Below are 18,757 nucleotides of genomic sequence, written 5' to 3'. Positions count from 1 at the left end.
CTCAGTGTGTTGAAGAAAGCTTTCCCCCCACTTCATGTCTTCGTGTTATTTCATGTCTCTGTAGATACATGTTACCCTTGTTAGAATGGCCACGGTATCCATCCTATTCTCCCTCTGCAATTTTATGTATGAAAAGTGTTGCTGATCTTTGTTCGCCTAGATAAGGAGATGGTAACAGAGTTTTTGTGATAGCAGGATAGCTGAATTCTCCTAAGTCCTTCAGAAGTTACAGGCTAAAATGCTGAGAAATCTCGGGTGTTACTTCAACTTTATTGGAATCAAAGGAATTGAGAGCCACCCGAATGGCAGGATTTGTACCTGATTTGTACCTGAAGAGGCTTTCACTTCCCAAGCACTTGTATTTTAAATTTTATACCTTGAGTCACGCTCTATAGTTTAAAACTCACTATGAGGAAAGAGCTTGTTCTTTTGTAAGGGGAGAAAAAAGCATTTTCTGAGGCAGATGAACCTTAAAGAGTATAAATAGGAAGGTAAGGATCTGAAAATTGATCCCCTAAAATTATTTGAGCCTGTATATTCCTTGGAAAGCTGTGGTAGACAGGGTAAGGCTGGCCCAATCTGAAGATCATTGGCCTTGGTGACTTAAATTTAGATCTTATTTAAGTCACAAAATATGTCAATTATTAGATTTTGTTGCCTGGCTTCCTTTAAATTTGGAATCTCTACACCAACATGGGCTCAAACTCATGACCCCGAGATCAAGAGCTGCTTGCTCTTGCAGCTGAGGCAGCCATGCACCCCTGTGGCTGTCTGCTTAAGAGAGCAGCTGCCCTCAAATGTGTTCCACTGCACACTAGCCCCGTGAGATAGACATCCCTTGGCTCAAATGACTCAGGTCTAATTTGGGAAATGTAATATTCTACACCTCTCTTAACCGTGCACATTAGGATATCCAAGCTTCACAGCAGAGAAATTATTTAACTTCGTACAACCTGAATTTCCCAAACTTCAATGATCTAACCAGTGTCTAACCTCCTTTTATTTTTCCATGGGATAAAACATAGTCTAAATGATATACCTAGAGAAAAGTGTAACACGTACACAGCCATGGTTTGGATCCGCTATGCTGTTGCCATCTCTCAAGATGTCCCTATCACTATTCTGCGTGACCTGAATTGTGCTTATTTCATGACTGTTACAGCACAATCTCAGCTAGATATATCTAGGTTGTGTGGCATCCGGGCAGACTATGGGAAGAGTAGCAACATCACCTGTGCCTTTCACTTTCCCTCTGTTTTTCCTGAGAGAATCCTAGTACCACCTTCTCTGTTAATGTGTTACTCTATTAAGGAGAGAATGGATGAGCCAAAGCAAATACTCTCTAATGGTGGATTCAAATCACTGTAGCACTTAGGAGAAGGAGACAGTTTTAGGGTAAGAGTTCTTCCCAGCACCATTTATAGTATAACCCCCACCATCCCCCTGCATTTTTGCTGCATAGGTGCGGCTGGGCAGAGATTTCACATAGTAGCAGCTGAAAAGATGTTTTTTTTTTCCTTCTATGCCACACTGTCTTAATTTGACACACTAGCAGAAAGTCCATTTTAAGCAGAAAGGGGATCCAGGCCTTTACTTAGCTCTTTGACTTTAAAATGAAGTGAAGTGGGGAGGTTTATGTCTTTTGCTCACTCCTGAGCTGAAAACGGGGGGAATGACAGCAGCACCTGAGCTCTATGGTGTAGAGGTCATGATGGAGGCAAAAGAAGTCTGGAGGTAGGGCTGAGGGTGCAATCATTAGGCTCCGGTGGCCACCTGGCCAATGGCGAATGGGGCACTGAGTAGAGAGTCTGCAAATTCCTTCCCTGCAGCACTCCCCTCCGTGTCTTTGCATCTCACCTCTATTCAAAGTTGCTTTGGACATTTGCTACCATCAGGAATATTCTTCACTTTAGTTGCTGACTGCAAAATAAGATAGCAACTCCAGTTTGAAGAATAAATATCACAAGATAACAGCTCCGCCTCATCAGACTGCTGTTACCTATACTCCAGGCTTTAAGGAAAGTAAAATACATTTCTTTCAGGAGCATGGGGATAGATAAATTCCAGAACAGTAAGCTTGGCTTTTTTTTTTCCCCCCTAAAAAAAACTTTTTTTTTTTTTTTTTTTTTACATCGTGCCCCTGACCTCGGGCACAGTACTTGATGTATAGAGGTGCTTAAAAACTTCTGTGGAATGCAAGCATAAGGTCTTTTGAACACACACAAAGCCTGGCTGGTTTTCATGTACTTCCCAGTACATGCAGGCTAAGTCCAGGGTAACTAGGGAAGGGCTGAATGCGTGTCTACTATCCAGTTCCAACCAGTAAATCCACCAGGTTAACTGCTAGTTGGTCCTCCTGACATGATCGTATTTTTTTCTCACCATTACCTGACCCCCCACCACACACCCAAATCCATTCTCAATTCCCTCTGACCAAGTTGTGACTCTACTGAGTCATACTCTCCACCTCCAAACTATCCTTGCCTTTAAGAAGCCTTATTAAATCATCACACTGTATGAAGCATTCAATCGTTATCAATATCAAGATGTAGACGAGTATCATCTTGTCCTAGGTGGGTCTGCCTCTCTGGTGATGGCTGGAGGTAGGTTTTTTTCTGTAGTTTGCTAAGACTTAAGGCTTAGCTCAGTGCTCCAGAAAATGGGATAACCCCAGAGGGCTAAACTGTGATCATCTTTTTAAGTTGGTAAATGACCTCTGGTCTATGGAGAGTTGCAGACACGGGGCCTCTCCAGCAGTCATGTGGCCAGCTTACAAGTGGGCAGAGATGGGGGGCGGTGAGAAGTGGGCTGAGCCTTCCCAGTGGGTCTCTGGCCTCTCTGACAGACTTCTAAATCAAAGTGGCCCTCACCCCAATAACTCCAGTCACAGAGTAAGTCTCCATCGTCGACTGGAAAGTTGTCCTACTGAACAGAGATTCCGTTCCTCAACCACCTTTGAGGCACAGGCTGCAGGTCTGTCTAGACAGCCAGCTGGCCAGTGGTGGCACCCATGGAGCAAAGCCTGGCACACGGGGCAGCTGGGGGCAGGGCTCCTCTTTGGGCCCTGGTGAAATCCGATGGCCTTAATTGTGGAATCGTTTGCCTTTTGGTAAAAATCCTTTTCAGAATCTCATGAATTAGTTCCTTACATATGGGGCTCATCCTCCGTGGAAGTCAGATACCTGGGTCTTTAGAGGCTGGAAAAGGAATGCTGTTCACTGTACGGGTCAAGCACAGGAGGGTTAACTCATCAAGATTTTCACTGCTTTTATTGAGGTTTGGAACATGTTTTTATGATCCTCTATAGAAAATATAAGTTAAGAAATTGTCCAAGATGAAAAAAATTAGGAAATAACCCCAACTCATGCCAGTCAGATCTTCAGAAATGTCATCTTGATGCCAGTATTGCAGAGAGGATGACCTCACGGATGAGCATGTATCCAGGGTCTGAAGAGAGGACTTTCTCCTATACACAGACACACACGCGTGGGACACCCCGACACATGTACCCCAGCTTCTAGGAGTAAAACCTGCTGTTGCTGACTCGCTTCTCTCTCAACCTGCAACAAAACAGATTTCACCATCATGAGTTAGGCTCAGACATGGGCCATGTGCCGAATAGTATAAACTTCATCCACTCTCTGCAGGGTCTTCGTGGCTGGGTGGTAGAGGGCTGATGGTTGGCCAAGTGGGCTCCTCCTGGCAAGACATGGAACCTCTCTGAATCTGTTTCCTCACTGGGCATTGCACTGGGGTCACTGCTGCTCTGCAGGCTGCAGTGTGGATGAAATGAACATATGGGTAAGGAGTCTACACGGTTTCCCACTGGAGTCTGCTCTGGCGGTTCAGGGCAGTTCTGTTGAGCAGGATTATCTGGCACACTGCAGGACACTAGGCAGGCGTGGCTGTCCACCCCTCCCCGGCACCCCACATTACTTCTGCAGTACAACCAGAAGCATCCCTTGCGGGTGAGGAAGGTGAGGTCTGCCCCAATCCAGAACCACTGGATGGGGGAACCTGACCAGGCTCTTTAGAAGGTAGTGGTCTTGGGACACCTGGGTGGCTCAGTGGTTGAGCATCTGCCTTTGACTCAGGGCACGACCCCAGGTCCGGGGATCAAGTCCCACATCAGGCTCCCGGGGGCCCAACATTACTGCCTGCAGGAGCGAGACCTGGGCATTTTTTAAAAAGATTTTATTTATTTATTCATGAGAGACACAGAGAGAGAGGCAGAGACACAGGCAGAGGGAGAAACAGGCTCCATGCAGGGAGCCCGATGCGGGACTCAATCCTGGATCACGCCCTGAGCCAAAGGCAGACGCTCAACCGCTGAGCCACGCAGGCGTCCCTAGAGACCTGGGCATTTGCAGGGGACGCAGGAGTGGGGAGCAGCCTACCTCCGGTTGCACTTCTCCTGGTACAGCTGGAGCTGGTTCTCGTTGACATTGAACTCTTTAACGAGGGCATCCCGGTTGGCGTTGCGCAAGTTCTGGTGTGTGTCGTACAGAAAGAGCTGATTGTTGAGCTCTTCCTGCCGCCTTCGCAGCTGGCGACAGGAGGAATAAAGTTCCTCTTCGCTCTCCTGGAGGGGAGAAAAGCACCAGGAGGGGACCGTGTGGGACTCTGTCCCTTCACAGAGTGAGTGAGGGGAGCGGGAGAGTTTTGCAACTGGGATTATCCCCCAAAACACAGGGCCCATTTTAACCAAAGCTAAAACTCAGTTATTTACTCCACTGAAAGCAAGCGATCTGAAAAACTCTTGTTCACAATAAAGGGTGGCCTTATGGAGAAACACTGAGATAACTGCATTGCCCACTGATCCTAATGCCTAAATCTGGGTTTTCATTCTCCATCACCTTCTAGTCCTTACCCAAATGCAAAGGGTCTAAGTAGCTATGTGCTTTTAAAGTAGAACACAACAGAGAAGGGGGAGAACAGCCTAAAACGAGGACAGAGAGGGAAGCAGAAGCCAGCGGGTCTTTTGAGACCCTAAAAGGCAAGATGACACACTATGACACGGATGAACCCTGAAAACATTAAGTTAAAGAAGCCAGTTCCAAAACATCACACACACTGATTCCATTTATATGAAATGTCAAGAACATGTAAATTCCTAGAGACAGAAAAGTAGTGGTTGCTGGGGTGGGGGGTGGACCTAACTAATGAGCAAGAGTTTCTTTTTTGGGGTGATGAAAATGTTCTAAGATTGATCGTGCATTTTAAATGGGTGAATCATACGGTATAAAAATTGTTATCTCAAAGCTGTTACCCCATCCCTCAAAAACCAAGGTAACCTAGATTACACCCCCCAGATGGCACACAACTTAGTTCTAGCCAGTAATGGTGTCTTTCTCCCTCTGCCACCACCTGTGAGCATGTGACCCAAGCCAGGCCAATTCCAAGGGACTTTTGGTTGGTGGTCTTGGTAGAAACAAAAATACTTCTTGGGGATCAGTTCAAAGAGCAGTGAATGTTTCTAGCTGCTAGCGGTCCCCTTGCTATCCTGTAGAGAAAGTTGGGAATGAAGTCAAAAGAGAGGGAAATAGAGCCACTGGGTGAGCGCCTGGATCCAGCAATGACTGAAGCTATCTGCCCTTAAACTTTGCAGTTGTCTTACCCAAAATATTCCCTCCATTATGTCAAGAAAAAAAATTTATCACAATAAGCAGTTGGGATTTCAGCATGGGAGAAAGAGGATGTTTTACTCTACTGATTTTTTAAATTGAAGTATAGTTGACCTACAATATTAATTTCAGTTGTACAACATAGTGACTTGACAATTATATACATTAGGAAATGGTTACTGCAATAAGTGTAGTTACCATCTGTTACCATATAAAGTTATTTAAATATTGAATACATTCCCTATGCTGTACTTTTCATTCCCATGACTTATAACTGGAAGTGTGTTCCTCTTAATCCCCTTCATATGTTTTGTCCATCCTCCCACCCATCCCCTCTCTGGCAACCACAAGTTCTCTGTATTTGAGTTTATTTCTGTTTTGTTCATTTGTTTTGGTTTTTAGATCCTACATCTAAGTGAAATCCTATAGCATTTGTCCTTCTCTTATTTCATGTAACATAATACCTTCTAGGTCCATCCATGTTGCTGCAAATGGCAAGATTTCATTCTTTTTTATGGCTGAGGTACATTCCATTGTGTATGTACCACATTTTCTTTATCCGTTCCTCTATCAGTAGACACAGGTTGCTTCTATATCTTGGCTATTGTAAATAATACTACAATAATAAACATAGGAGTGCACTTATCTTTTTGAATTAGTATTTTCATTTTCCGTGGGTAAATTACTGGAATTAATGGATTGCATGGTATTTCTAGTTTTAATTTTCTGAGGAACCTCCATAGTGTTTCCACAGTGGCTGCACCAACTTACATTCCTACCAACACTGAGTGAGGTTTTCTTTTTCTCTACACCCCTAGCCAACATGTGCTATTTTTTGCTTTTTGATACTAGTCATTCTGACAGGTGTGAGGCTGATATCATTGTGGTTTTGATTTGCATTTCCCTGATTAGTGAGTTTGGGCATCTTTTCACATGGCTGTCAGCCATCTGTATGTCTTCTTTGGAAAAATGTTCAGGTCCTCTGACTCTTTTTTGATCAGATTGGTTTCTTTTCTGGTGTTGAGCTGTATGAATTCAGTAGGTTACCTTTTCATTTTGCTGATGATTTCCTTTGCTGTGCAAAAAGCTTTTTAGTTTGATGTAATCCCACTTGCTTATTTTTGCTTTTGACAGATCCAGAAATATATTATTAAGGCCAATGTTCAAAGAGTTTACTGCCTGTGTTTTCTTTTAGGAGTTCTGTGGTTTCCGTTCTTACATTTAGGTCTTTAATTCATTTTGGGTTTATTCTCGTGTGTAGTACAAGAAGTAGTTCAGTTTCATTCTTTTTCATGTAGCTGTCCGGTTTTCCCAACAGCGTTTATTGAAGAGACTGTCTTTTCCCCATTGTATGCTACTGCCTACTTTGTCATAGATTCATTGACCACATAAGTGTGGGTTTATTTCTGCACTCTCCATTCTGTTCCACTGATCTACGTGACTATTTTTGTGCCAGTACCACACTGTTTTGACTACTACAGTTTTGTAGTATATCTTGAAATTTGGAATTGTTTCAGCTTTGCTCTTTCTCAAGACTGCTTTCTCAGAGAAAAGGAATTGCTCAAAGGCTATTCCTCTGTGATTCTATACAAGTTTAGGACTATTTTACTTTTGTGAAAAATGCTCTTGGGATTTTGATAGGGATTGCACTAAATCATAGATCACCGTGGGTAGTATGGACATTTTAACAATATTCTTCCCATCTGTGAGTATGGTATAACTTTTCACCTAATTGTGTCATCTTCAGTTTCTTTCAACAGTGTCTTCGGATTTTCAGAGTACAAGTCTTTCACCTCCTTGATGAAATTTTCTAGTTATTTTATTCTTTATGATACAACTGTAAATAGGATGTTTTCTTAATTTCTGTTTCTGCTAATTTGTTATTAGTGTGCAGAAACATGACAGATTTCTGTATACTAATTTTGTATCCTGTAAATTCATTTATTACTTATAATGGCTTTTTTTTTTTTTTTGGTGGAGTTTTTAAGATTTTCTATATATGTTATCTGCAAAGTTTTACTTCTTCCTTACCAATCTGGGTTCCTTTTATTGTCATGTCTCATGGCTATGGCTGGGACTTCCAGTACTATGTTGAATAAGACTGGACACCCTTGTCTCATTCTTGATCTTCGAGGAAAAGCTTTTAGCTTTTCACTGTTGAGTCGGATGTTAGCTCTGTGTTTGTCATATATGACCTTTACTATTTTGAGGTATGTTCTGTCTACACCCACTTTGAGAGTTTTTATTATAAATGGATGTTGAATTTTGACAAATACTTTTCCTGAACCTATTGATGATTATTAGCTTTCATTTTATTAATGTGATACATACTTTGATTTGTGGATAATGAATCATTCTTGCACCCCTGAAGTAAGTCCCCTTGATGGTGGTGAATGGTGCTTTTAATTTATTGTTGTTTTTACTTTGCTAATATGTTGAGGATTTTACATCTATGTTTATCAGGGATATTGATGTGTAATTTCCTTTTTTTTTCCTTTTTTAACTGTATGTCTGATTCTGGTATCAGGATAATGCTGGCCTCACAGAATGTATTTTGAAGCATTACTTCCTCTTCTGTTTTTTGGAATAATTTGAGAAGGACAGGTTACTGACTCTTCTTTAAATGCTTGATAGAATTCACCTATGAAGCCCTCTGGTCCTGAACTTTTGTTTGTTGTGAGATTTTTGATCATTGGTTCAAATTCTTATTCAATTTTGGAAGACTGTAGGTTTCTAGGAATCTATCCATTTCTTCTAGGTTGTCCAACTTGTTGCTGTATAATTTTTGGTAGTAGCATTTTATAATTCTTTATATCTCTGGTGTCAGCATTTATGCCTGGGTGGGGTGAATGGTGCTAGCAAAGTTGATGGAGAGGGTCAGAACCGCCTGCCCCCAGCATCCTGCCAGCGAGCAGGATGTACAGAAAACTCCTACAGATCCCTGACCCTCCAGCACATGCCCTAAAATTAATAACTCCTTCAGGTGTCATCCAGGTGCTTTCAAACTGCTGCCTCTGTGCTGGGCCTCAGATGGAGTGATACAGCACCATGGCCCTTTGAGTATGAAGTCTGTTTCCTGCAGCCCAGTGGCTCTCCTGGAGTTCAGCAGCACTGGAATTCAAAGCCAGATTTAGGGCTCGTCTTTGCAGTGAGGGTCCCCCGGGCTCGGAGTTCCTATGTGGGACTTGATTCCCTTGCTCCGTGGGGAGCACCTCTGTGCCCGTGATATTCCTCCTGTGTATGGGTCACTGCACTGGGGGGCTGGTTCCCTTGCTTCTGCCCTTCTAACCCTTCTTGCTCTGGCTTTTTCTTAGGTCCTTAGCTGTGGACAATCTGCTCTGCAAATCTTCAGGTCATTTTCAGAGTGTGTTTCATTATATGTAGTTGTTGTCTGTGTGTATCCGTGGGAGAAGATAAGCTCGGGATCCTCCTACTCTGCCATCTTTTTTTTTTTTAATTAAGATTTTATTTATTTATTTATTTATTTATTTATTTATTTATTTGAGAGGGGGAGCGAGAAAGAGCACACAAGCAGAGGGAGCAGCAGAGGGAGAGGGAGAAGCAGGCTCCCCACTGAACAGAGAGCCCGGCTTGGGGCTCCATCCCAGGGGCTGGGATGACGACCTGAGCCCAAGGAAGATGCTTAACTGACTGGACCACCCAGGCACCCCTACTCCACCATCTTCTGACTTATGTAAAAGATGGCTACTCCAGAGATCAGTCTGTTGACTACTACTGCTGATGAAGTAGTTCAAGTGACAGACTCCAGCACTACAAAACTGTGCATCAGTATTCATGAATGGGTTGCTCCTGTCATTTATTTTTATAAAAAATGGTCTCAGACCACACCTTGCTCTGCAAATTTTCCCTCCACCTTATCAACTTAACAACACATCATGGACATCCCCCAGGATAACAGAACTCTGACCTTGGAGAGTGGGGAGAGCGATGGGGAAGATTATTCTGGCCACTTGCAAAGGTGCTGAGGAGAAAATGAAGACAGTCTTTGCACAGGGAGTGGAGGTAAGACAGACAGTCCTCATGACTATTCAGTATGGAGTGAGGCACGGGGAAAAGTCAGTAATGACTCTACTTAAATGTATGCTTTTCTCCCCAAGGAGACCAGCTTCCCTTCCTATTAAAAATAAAGCAGAACAGAAACTGCATTCAAATCTTAATCCTGTACTACAAATGATCTCTCTTCACCTTCTCTCTACCCAGAATAAAACAACTTCTGTTGCTTTCATTTATAATGACTTTTGTTCAGGTTAAGTTCAAAATTCAAATGCTTCTACCCTTGCAGACCTTTATCTCATTTTCCAAATCCCAAAGCATTTATAGCTATGTTCCGTAATTCAGTCCTCAGTATTCCACAACGAACATTCAGGAAAGAACACAAAACATACAGTTTAATGAATAACTATAAACAGCTGTGGTGATGCCAAAGGAAGAAAGAGAAGGTTGTTTGCCTTGTGCATCCTTCCTAATCGAGACTCCCTCATTCCCTCTTAGAATTTTAGAATCATCATTGCCTGGTTTTCTTTCAAATCTGAGTTTTCACACAAAAATTTAGTTTTTTCAAGTCTACAGTTATTTGTTATTGAATAGAGTTTACGGATTTCCTTGGTCACCATTGCTTCTTGCCATTATAGTCTTTCTTGCATAAGTAAGGATTTTGGTAGTTCTTTTTAGCACCAAATTATCTATCTCTGTAGGCGTGAAAACTACCTTCATTTTGCCCTCACTCTTGAATGGCAATTATTAGGATACAGAATGCCTAGATTTCCAGCTGTGTGTCTTAAGTGTTTTGAAGCTGTCCATTAGTCTTCAGGCTGCGGTTGCTATAGATGGGAGTGTTGGTGATCTGCAGTCCTTCATAGAATCCTTTAGAGGTAATCTTCATTTTTATAATTTTCTCTTTATTCTGATATTCGGCCAATTCAATGGAATGTAGCTTTATGTGCATCTATACTTAACACTGCTGCTGTTTAAAGCTGGAGAGCGGGATCCCTGGGTGGCGCAGCGGTTTGGCGCCGGCCTTTGGCCCAGGGCACGATCCTGGAGACCCGGGATCGAATCCCACATCAGGCTCCCGGTGCATGGAGCCTGCCCCTCCCTCTGCCTATGTCTCTGCCTCTCTCTCTCTCTCTGTGACTATCATAAATAAATAAAAATTAAAAAATAAATAAAGCTGGAGAGCATGTGCCTCTTCAATGCCAGGAGATTTTTCAGCCATCATCATTTCAAATACTTTATATGCTGGAGCTTTACATTCTGTACCTGGTTCTTTTTTTTTTCCCCTACCCTTTTCATATTTTTATCTAGTCTTGCAGTTTCAAAGCAAATTCCCCAACACAATCTTCACATTTACAGATTCTTTCCTTAGCTATATCCAGCCCAAAACTTCCTACTTACTAAGTTTAAAAAAAAAACTGGTTAAGATTTTTCCTTTCTTTCTTTTTTTTGGGGGGGGGGGGCGGTTAAGATTTTTCAAACTATATTTCCATAATTTCTAATTGGCCCTCTCATTCCTCCATGATCTTAATTAATAGTAAAAAGGGTGGTTCTTTTTTAAATGCCTGTACTTACTGAATTCTTTTTATTAAAAAAAAAGTATTTCAAATTATTTTTAGATTCCCTGGGTTAATCCTCTTGCCTTTTTACATTTGTTAGCTATACTTTCCTCAAGCATTTTATTTTATTTTTTAAAGATTCTATTTATTGAGAGAGACAGACAGACAGCAGAGACAAGGTCAGGGAGAAACAGACTCCCTGCTCAGGAGGGAGCCAGATGCAGGGCTCAATCTCAGGACCCTGAGATCATGACTGAAGCTGAAGGCAGACGGCTAACCAACTAAGCCACCGAGGTGCCCCTCGTCAAGGATTTTAAAATTTTAATGTGCAAGCTCATCTTGAATGGGGTTTCTTTCCTCTCTGAATCTATATATTGGTATCTTTTTTTTTTTTTTTTTTTTTTTTACTTATTTAAGTAATCTCCACACCCAATGTGAGGCTCAAACTCAGGACTCTGAGATCAAGAATCGCGTGCCCTTCCAACTGAGCCAGTTGGGTGCCCCGTGCTTTTCTGAATGTTCTAAATGGAGGACTCCCGGGGCAGGGCCAGCAAAGGGTTAAGGCTAAGGTGATTGCTCAGAGCTCTAGGTTCTTAAGAATATTACATATCCTGGCTTCAGAGCTGTGTCTGCTTTTATCCTAATCTGTTCAGCAAGCAGCTGATCACTGGCCTGAGTCCTGGGCCTGTGCCATTTCCTTTTTTCTGATGAGTGTTTCAGGAGAGGAAGCCTACCTCGCTCTGGATCATCCTCCTTTCATATGTCCTTCAGCCTTCATTTCATTAGCACCCCAAAAACGATAGGGAAGAAATGAATTAAATATCCACACACAAGGAGTGGTAAAAAGAACAAGTCTAAGTGAAGCAGACTGAGTCAGCAAAGGTAAACGTAGAAATGGCAGGAAATTGCGAAATAAAAACCAAGATGGTAATGAAAAGAATGAATATGTATTTGTATTCATTAGAAGGCTCTTATATCTCCAATTTTTATTTCAGAGACATACATATATATTTCCTACTATAGAAAATTATCCCCTAAGAAAAAAAAAAATGAAAGAGACTCATTTCATCTTAGAAGAAAATGAGAAAGCTCTTATGACTGGCCCAAAAAGTTTCCCAAATGAGGTCTTGAACATCTGTTAGGTGTAGTTAGTAAATACTCCAGTTCTATTCAAAATGTGCCACAGTTCTGAGAGAGAAAAGCCAACCCAACAAAACCTGACTGAAAACTACAGACCCTCAGGACAAAAACCCTAAATAAAATATTAAGGCATATATCCTAGAAGCACATTAAACAGTATAATCCTACTGTATTTAGCTAAGATACTCTTTTTCCTGCTCTCTTAAGATGACTATTTCACACCTCCTTCTCAGACCTTCCTGGTTTCAGCTAATGGCCTTGCTTCTTGTTTCAAATTGAACAGAGGAGGGAATTATATGGGAAATCTGCCCATTCTGGGCCTGTGTGCCATATCCTTTCTTTCCTGCTGGCCCCAGGGTCCCCTCTCCTGTACCATCATCCCCTTCCCGGTAAATCACTTGCATCAGCAGCAAACACCCAGCCCACACCCAGCTACTACTGGCCCATTTTTCTCATCACCTTAATAGCAAATGTCCTTGAATGTCCTATGCTCCCCATCCATGCATCATCTCCTTCTATTTAGGTTTTAATTTTTAATTTCGGTTTTTGTTAATTATATATGCACAAAGTTGAAAGTCAGGAAGTATTAGTAGGATTATTAGCCAAAAAAAAAAAAAAATACCCCAGCCTTCTCCTTGTTCACCATCCCCCCAGTCCTCATAATCCTGGTTTCTCAAATTGGGAGTGTCTTTTGATTACTTAGAGTTCTCAAAAGAACAACAACAACAAAACTTAAAATGCAAGTTCTTGGTTTTTCCATTTCTGGGGATTATCTTTAGGGAGAAAGGTCTGACTGTTCTCCCTAATTCTCTCATCTTTCCCTATGATTATCACCATTTTGGAGTATATCGATTTGTTTATGTTGTGATTTTATTATTCTCACTTAGAACCCTTGTATCCTCTGTTGTAAGCCTTTGTTTTAGATGGATCTATGTATTTTTAAAATTTAGAGTCCTTAATGTCTTGAAGAATATCTTCATTAATAAACTGCACCTGGCCTGTGACAAGTTCTTTATGGAGTTCTGTATCTTTGGGTGGGTTTTTTGTTTTTTGCTTTTTTCAGAAACAATGCTGATGCTTTAATTTTTTTATGATAAAATTTTAAACTTACAGAAAAGTTACAACATTAGTACAGAGAGCTCTTCTATTCCCTACATCATCCTCACTCCCCAAGGTTAATATCCTACACAATCATAGTGCAATTATCTAAACTAAGAAGTTTACATGTTCTACTTAGTTTTCCCACCAGTGTCCTTGTTCTGTGCCAAGATCCCACATTGCCTGGAGTTGCTGTGTCTCCTTAGAGTCTTCCGATCTGTGACACTTCCTCCAACTTCTGACCTTTTATGACCTTCACACTTTTATAGAATTTAGCCAGTAATTCAGTACTATGTCCTACTATTTGGGTTTGGTGTTTTCCCAGGATTTGTTTGGCATTACGCAGCTTTGGCAAGAATGTCATAGAAGTGGTGTTGCCTTCTCAGGAGGTACATGATGTCAACACATCTTATTACTGATGGTAACACTGATTTCCAATTCATTTCTTGAAGGAGGATACTTTGAGACTATGCAGACATCCTATGTCTCCTGAAACTTTCATTATTAATAGAAGTTTAGCATCCATTATTAGATCATACCTGTAGCAGTTATTAATGTGGTGTTGGAATGGTGATTATCTATTTCTCATTCCTTTATACATTTATTATTTGGAATTCTTCTATAAAGAAGAGCTATGTCAAAAAAAAAAAAAAAGAAGAGCTATGTCTTCCAATGCAAACATGCATTTATTTCTGTATTTATCTGTAAGACTGTATATATATCAGTGTGTGTGTGTGTGTGTATATATATATATATATATACACACACACACACACTTCAAAGTGATTTTATATTGATATCTCTGATTCCCAAACATTAATTTCTGGAAGGGTTAGTATATATTTCTACTGATTCAGGTGGTGGCTATAAGCTATATTCCTTTTTTTTAAAAGATTTTATTTTTAATCTCTACACCCAACATCCAGCTTGAATTCACCACCCTGAAATCAAGAGCTGCAATGCTCTACTGACTGAGCCAGCCAGGCGCCCCAATGAGCTGTATGCCTTTCTTACTTAAATTTCACTAATGTGTTGTTAGAGTTTTTATCAATATCATGAGTGACATTTCCTCTGTCCCTGCCTCCCACCCTACATTTACAATTATTCTTTCTAGAACTAAGTGGTTAGATAATAAATACAAATAATAAAGATAATAAAGACAAATAAAAATCAGTCTCCCTAAAACTGGAGTCTTTAAATAAATAGCCCTATTTGTGAATGGAGATAATCAGTATTAACTGTGGTGAAGAGATGCAATTATTTCATTTGACTGGTTACATTTGTGGCATTTAGTGATTTATGTGTTGCCACTCAAACTGTTGCCAAACCATCCTTGCATTATTGGAGTAACTACTCACTTGTAATATATTGTTCTAGAAAATAGATGGAAATGACTTTTTTTTTTTTTTTAAGAATTATCTAAGACTCTATGAGGGGAAGAAGAGGTAGAGGTGCACTTTTCACTCACATGTGGAATATAAGAAATAGTGGAAAGGACCATAAGGGAAGGGGGGAAACTGATTGGGGAAAGATCAGAAAGGAAGACAAACCATGAGACTCCTGACTCTGGAAAACAAAGGATTGCAGAAGGAGAGGTGGGTGAGGGGATGGGGTAACTGAGTGATGGGCATTAAGAAGGGCACGTGGTATGATGAACACTGGGTGTATATATATATTGGCAAATTGAATTTAAATAAAAAAGTGAAAAAAATTGATACAATTCTATAGCTTCAAGACATTAATGGAGCATTTCCATTTTTCTATTGACCTCAATGGATTAACATTAGAATTACGTTCTTTAAATCCAGGTAGATCTTAGCTATAAAACATCCAGACCTGGGCAGCCCAGGTGGCTCAGCGGTTTAGTGCCGCCTTCAATCCAGGGCCTGATCCTGGAGACCTGGGATCAAGTCCCACGTCAGGCTCCCTGCATGGAGCCTGCTTTTCCCTCTGCCTGTGTCTCTGCCTCTCTCTCTCTCTCTCTCTCGGTTTCTCATGAATAAATAAAAAAATAAAAAAAAAAATCCAGATCTGGGGCACCTGGGTCACTCAGTGGTTGAGCGTCTGCCCTTGGCTCAGGTCGTGATCCCAGGGTCCTCGAATCAAGCCCCTCATGGAGATCCCCACAGGGAGCCTGGTTCTCCCTCTGCCTATGTCTCTGCCTCTCTCTGTGTGTCTCTGATGAATAAATAAAATCTTTCAAAAAAAAAAACCATCCAGATCTAATACCTGTTTTACCTAATAGGTGTTGTAGTGATATAGGATTTGTGAGTTCTCTGCTGCTTTTTAAAACAATTTTCACCCATGTACATTCTTCAAGGCAATCACTCATTTGCCCTAGTTTATAAATGTATCATATTTTGGGGTTCACTCTCCTTCTCAATGTTCACTCTTGTTTCTGCTCTTTCTTTCATTAAGCAGACAAGAAGTTTATTTAATGGATCTTAATGCATCAGCATTTGTTTTTTCTTCTGCGTTTTATATTTTATTCAGTTGGCTTTATTTTGTTCCTATTTTACCAGTGTTCAAAAAACTTCTATGATGAACAGTTAGTGCAAGTCTTCTCTGGTTTTAAGGCAAGCACTTTCCTCTTCTAAATATAGTTAATGGCATAAATATTTTACTGCTGTTTGGGTAATTGTTTTCATTTGTTTTATCTAGGAATTTCTTTTCTAAAAGCGAACATTTGGGCTTTCTAAAAAACATTTTATTTCTTTGAGAGGGGGGTGGGGAGAGGGAGAGAGAGAGAGAGGGAGAGAGAGTGAGCAAGCAAGCACAAGCAGGGGGGAGAGTCAGAGGGAGAAGCAGACTCCTGGCTGAGCAGGAAACCCAACTAGGGATGAGATCCCAGGACTCTGAGATATGACCGGAGCCGAAGGCAGACACTTAGCTGACTGAGCCACCCAGGTGCCCTTTTTGGGCCCTTTTATTATCTTCCAAATCTTACCAACTTATGAAATCCTTCTACTTTAAAATGTATTAAAGTTGTTTTTGCAACCAATTATGCAATCAAGTTTATAAAGATTCTGAGAAACAGAAGGAAACAGTGTATATTATCCACTGGTAGGACACAAAGGCATTTCGCTCTTAAATCAAGCCTGTTACTATTAGCTTGATTATCTGTCCTTGCTGATTTTATTTGTTTTTAGCAAGTAATCTTTTGTTTTATAGATTTAGGTATTATGCTTCGTCCTAATTAAACTCCTAGGCCTCTTTCATCCCTTTGTAAACCAAATTATCATTCTGTATGGATTTTAATGATCTTTGATACTTTTGATCTTAGTTCATACTTTGAGATTAATTTTTTCTTCCCAATTTCTTCCATTCTTTGGGGATGGGGATTGTAATCTTTCATTGCTCACAGGATACCCCATTGGTTTTAGGCTTACTTCTTGTAAACATTGCAGTTAGATTTTCTTTTTCTTTTTCTTTTTTTTTTTTTTTTTTTGCTTTTCTGATAGAATTCAGCCCATTCACTAAATCAAATATGTTCTGTCCCTTCCATTTTGATTACTATCCATTTTTAATTTCTTCTTTTGTTCCTTATTTTTACTTCCAGTCAAGTTTCTGTTAAGCAGACATTTTCTTTTCACCTCAAAGTATCACAATTAGCTCTCTACTTGCAGGATGCTTATTTGCCAACTGAACTCCCAGGCAGCCAAGTCAAAAGTTTTTTTTTTTTTTTTTTTAGTATGTGCTGCCAAAGCAAGCACCCAAGTCAAAACTATTTAGGACACCTCTGACACCTCTGTTTTACCTCTCAGCTCCAGGGTTTTGCTGATAATTATTTTCAATTCCAGACTAGTACAAAACTTTTCATAGTGTATTTTTGTTTCAGAGATTCTTCTGCTTAAGATCACAAAATCTTAATCAGACTTATATTATAAAATATAACTGTACTATTTCCCCTTCTTCATCTATCCACCTAGAACATTGTTTCCAGCACTCTCCTGACATTTCTGTAGAGTAGGGTGCTTATCTAAAATCCTGCATGTCCACAAATACATTTCTGTTGCCTTGACATGTGGGTGGCTGGAGACTGAGTTCTTTAGTCTTTCCAGTGCTGAAGAGGACAAGTCTGATGTTAGCTTTGTTTTCTTAGTAGATAACTTAGTATGTTGGCAGGTCTAGCTTTTTATTTATCCTTGGAATTCAGAAGTTTTGCAGGCACACTTCAGATATTCTGGGTTGGCTTCCAGACCACCCAAATAAAGCAAATATCACAACAGATTGAGTCAAAAAAAATTTTTGTTTTCCCACTGCTTAAAAAAGTTAGGTTTACACCATACATAAGTCATCCATTTAGTGTGCAATAACAGTATGTCTAAAAACCAATGCGCATACCTTAATTTAAAAATACTTTGTTGTTGGCGCACCTGGGTGGCTTAGTTGGTTAAGCATCTGCCTTTGGCTCGGGTCATGGTCTCTGGCTCCTAGGATCAAGTCCCGCATTGGGCTCCCTGCTCAGTGGGGAGCCTGCTTCTCCCTCTCTTTACCCTCCCCCCTTGCTCATGCATGTGCGCTCTCTAACAGATAGTAAAATCTTTAAAACATAAAAATACTTTGTTGTCAAAAAATGATCACCATTATCTGAGGTTTCAGCAAGTCAATCTTTTTGTTGGTGGAGGGTCTTCAATCTTACTATCAGTGTGGTGGCTACTGAAGTTTGGGGGTAGCTATGGCAATTTTTAAAAATAACAGTAAAGTTTGCCCCATCCACGGACTCCTTTCACTTGAGCATGTAAAGGCCACTGTAGGGTTATCAGCTGGCCTAACTGAAGTATACTGTGTGTCAGGGAAAGAGATAAGGGAATGGCAGTCAGAACACACACTACATTTAAGTCTGCTGTCTTATATGGGTGTGGTCCTTGATGCTCCAAGACAACTAAAACAGTAATATCAAAGACCCCCATAATAAAAGTTTTACCAAAAAGTAGCAGAGATAGGAAGTGAGCAAATACTTTTGGAAAAATGGTGCCCACTACCCTTGCTCAACACAGGGTTGCCACAAACTTTCAATCTGTAAAAAATGCAGTACCTACAGAGCCCAGTAAAACAAGGTTTGCCTGTACTAGACCACAACTTTTGGAATGTGGTGTGTTTTCTGTTCATCCCTTCCAGGAATCAAGTATACCCTCTCGAGCAGCAAATAAGAGAAAGTTCCCTCTATTAACTTCCATTAATAGCTCCCCACCCATCTGTTCCACTCTGTTCTTGGGGACATGCTTGCATGTAGGTCCTTTGAATCTGTTCTCTGAGCCCACTTCATGGTGGTATTGCTCTGGATTGTGAGACATTTCTTCCATGTTATATGTTGGGTCA

The 18,757-nt window shown here is 40.7% G+C and overlaps 1 protein-coding gene across 6 annotated transcripts in view; it reads right to left on the bottom strand.

Annotated features, from left to right (window-relative positions):
* Positions 1 to 3,250: 3,250 nt before the first annotated feature.
* Positions 3,251 to 18,757, bottom strand: part of PLCG2 (phospholipase C gamma 2) — a 173,983-nt gene continuing 158,476 nt past the window's right edge. For all 6 annotated transcript variants that reach the window (XM_072819422.1, XM_072819419.1, XM_072819424.1 and 3 more), the window contains 2 exons: positions 4,398 to 4,582; positions 3,251 to 3,560 (listed from right to left, as the gene is read on the bottom strand). In XM_072819422.1, coding sequence (XP_072675523.1) covers positions 3,518 to 3,560; positions 4,398 to 4,582 — 228 coding nt within the window. In that variant the 3' untranslated portion in view covers positions 3,251 to 3,517. The remainder of the gene's footprint in view (positions 3,561 to 4,397; positions 4,583 to 18,757) is intronic.

The sequence above is a fragment of the Canis lupus genome, chromosome 3 (assembly GCF_048164855.1).
Source record: "Canis lupus baileyi chromosome 3, mCanLup2.hap1, whole genome shotgun sequence".
NCBI lineage: Eukaryota > Metazoa > Chordata > Mammalia > Carnivora > Canidae > Canis > Canis lupus.
Note: the sequence above shows the minus strand (reverse complement) of the source record. Positions and strands in the feature narration are given on the sequence as shown.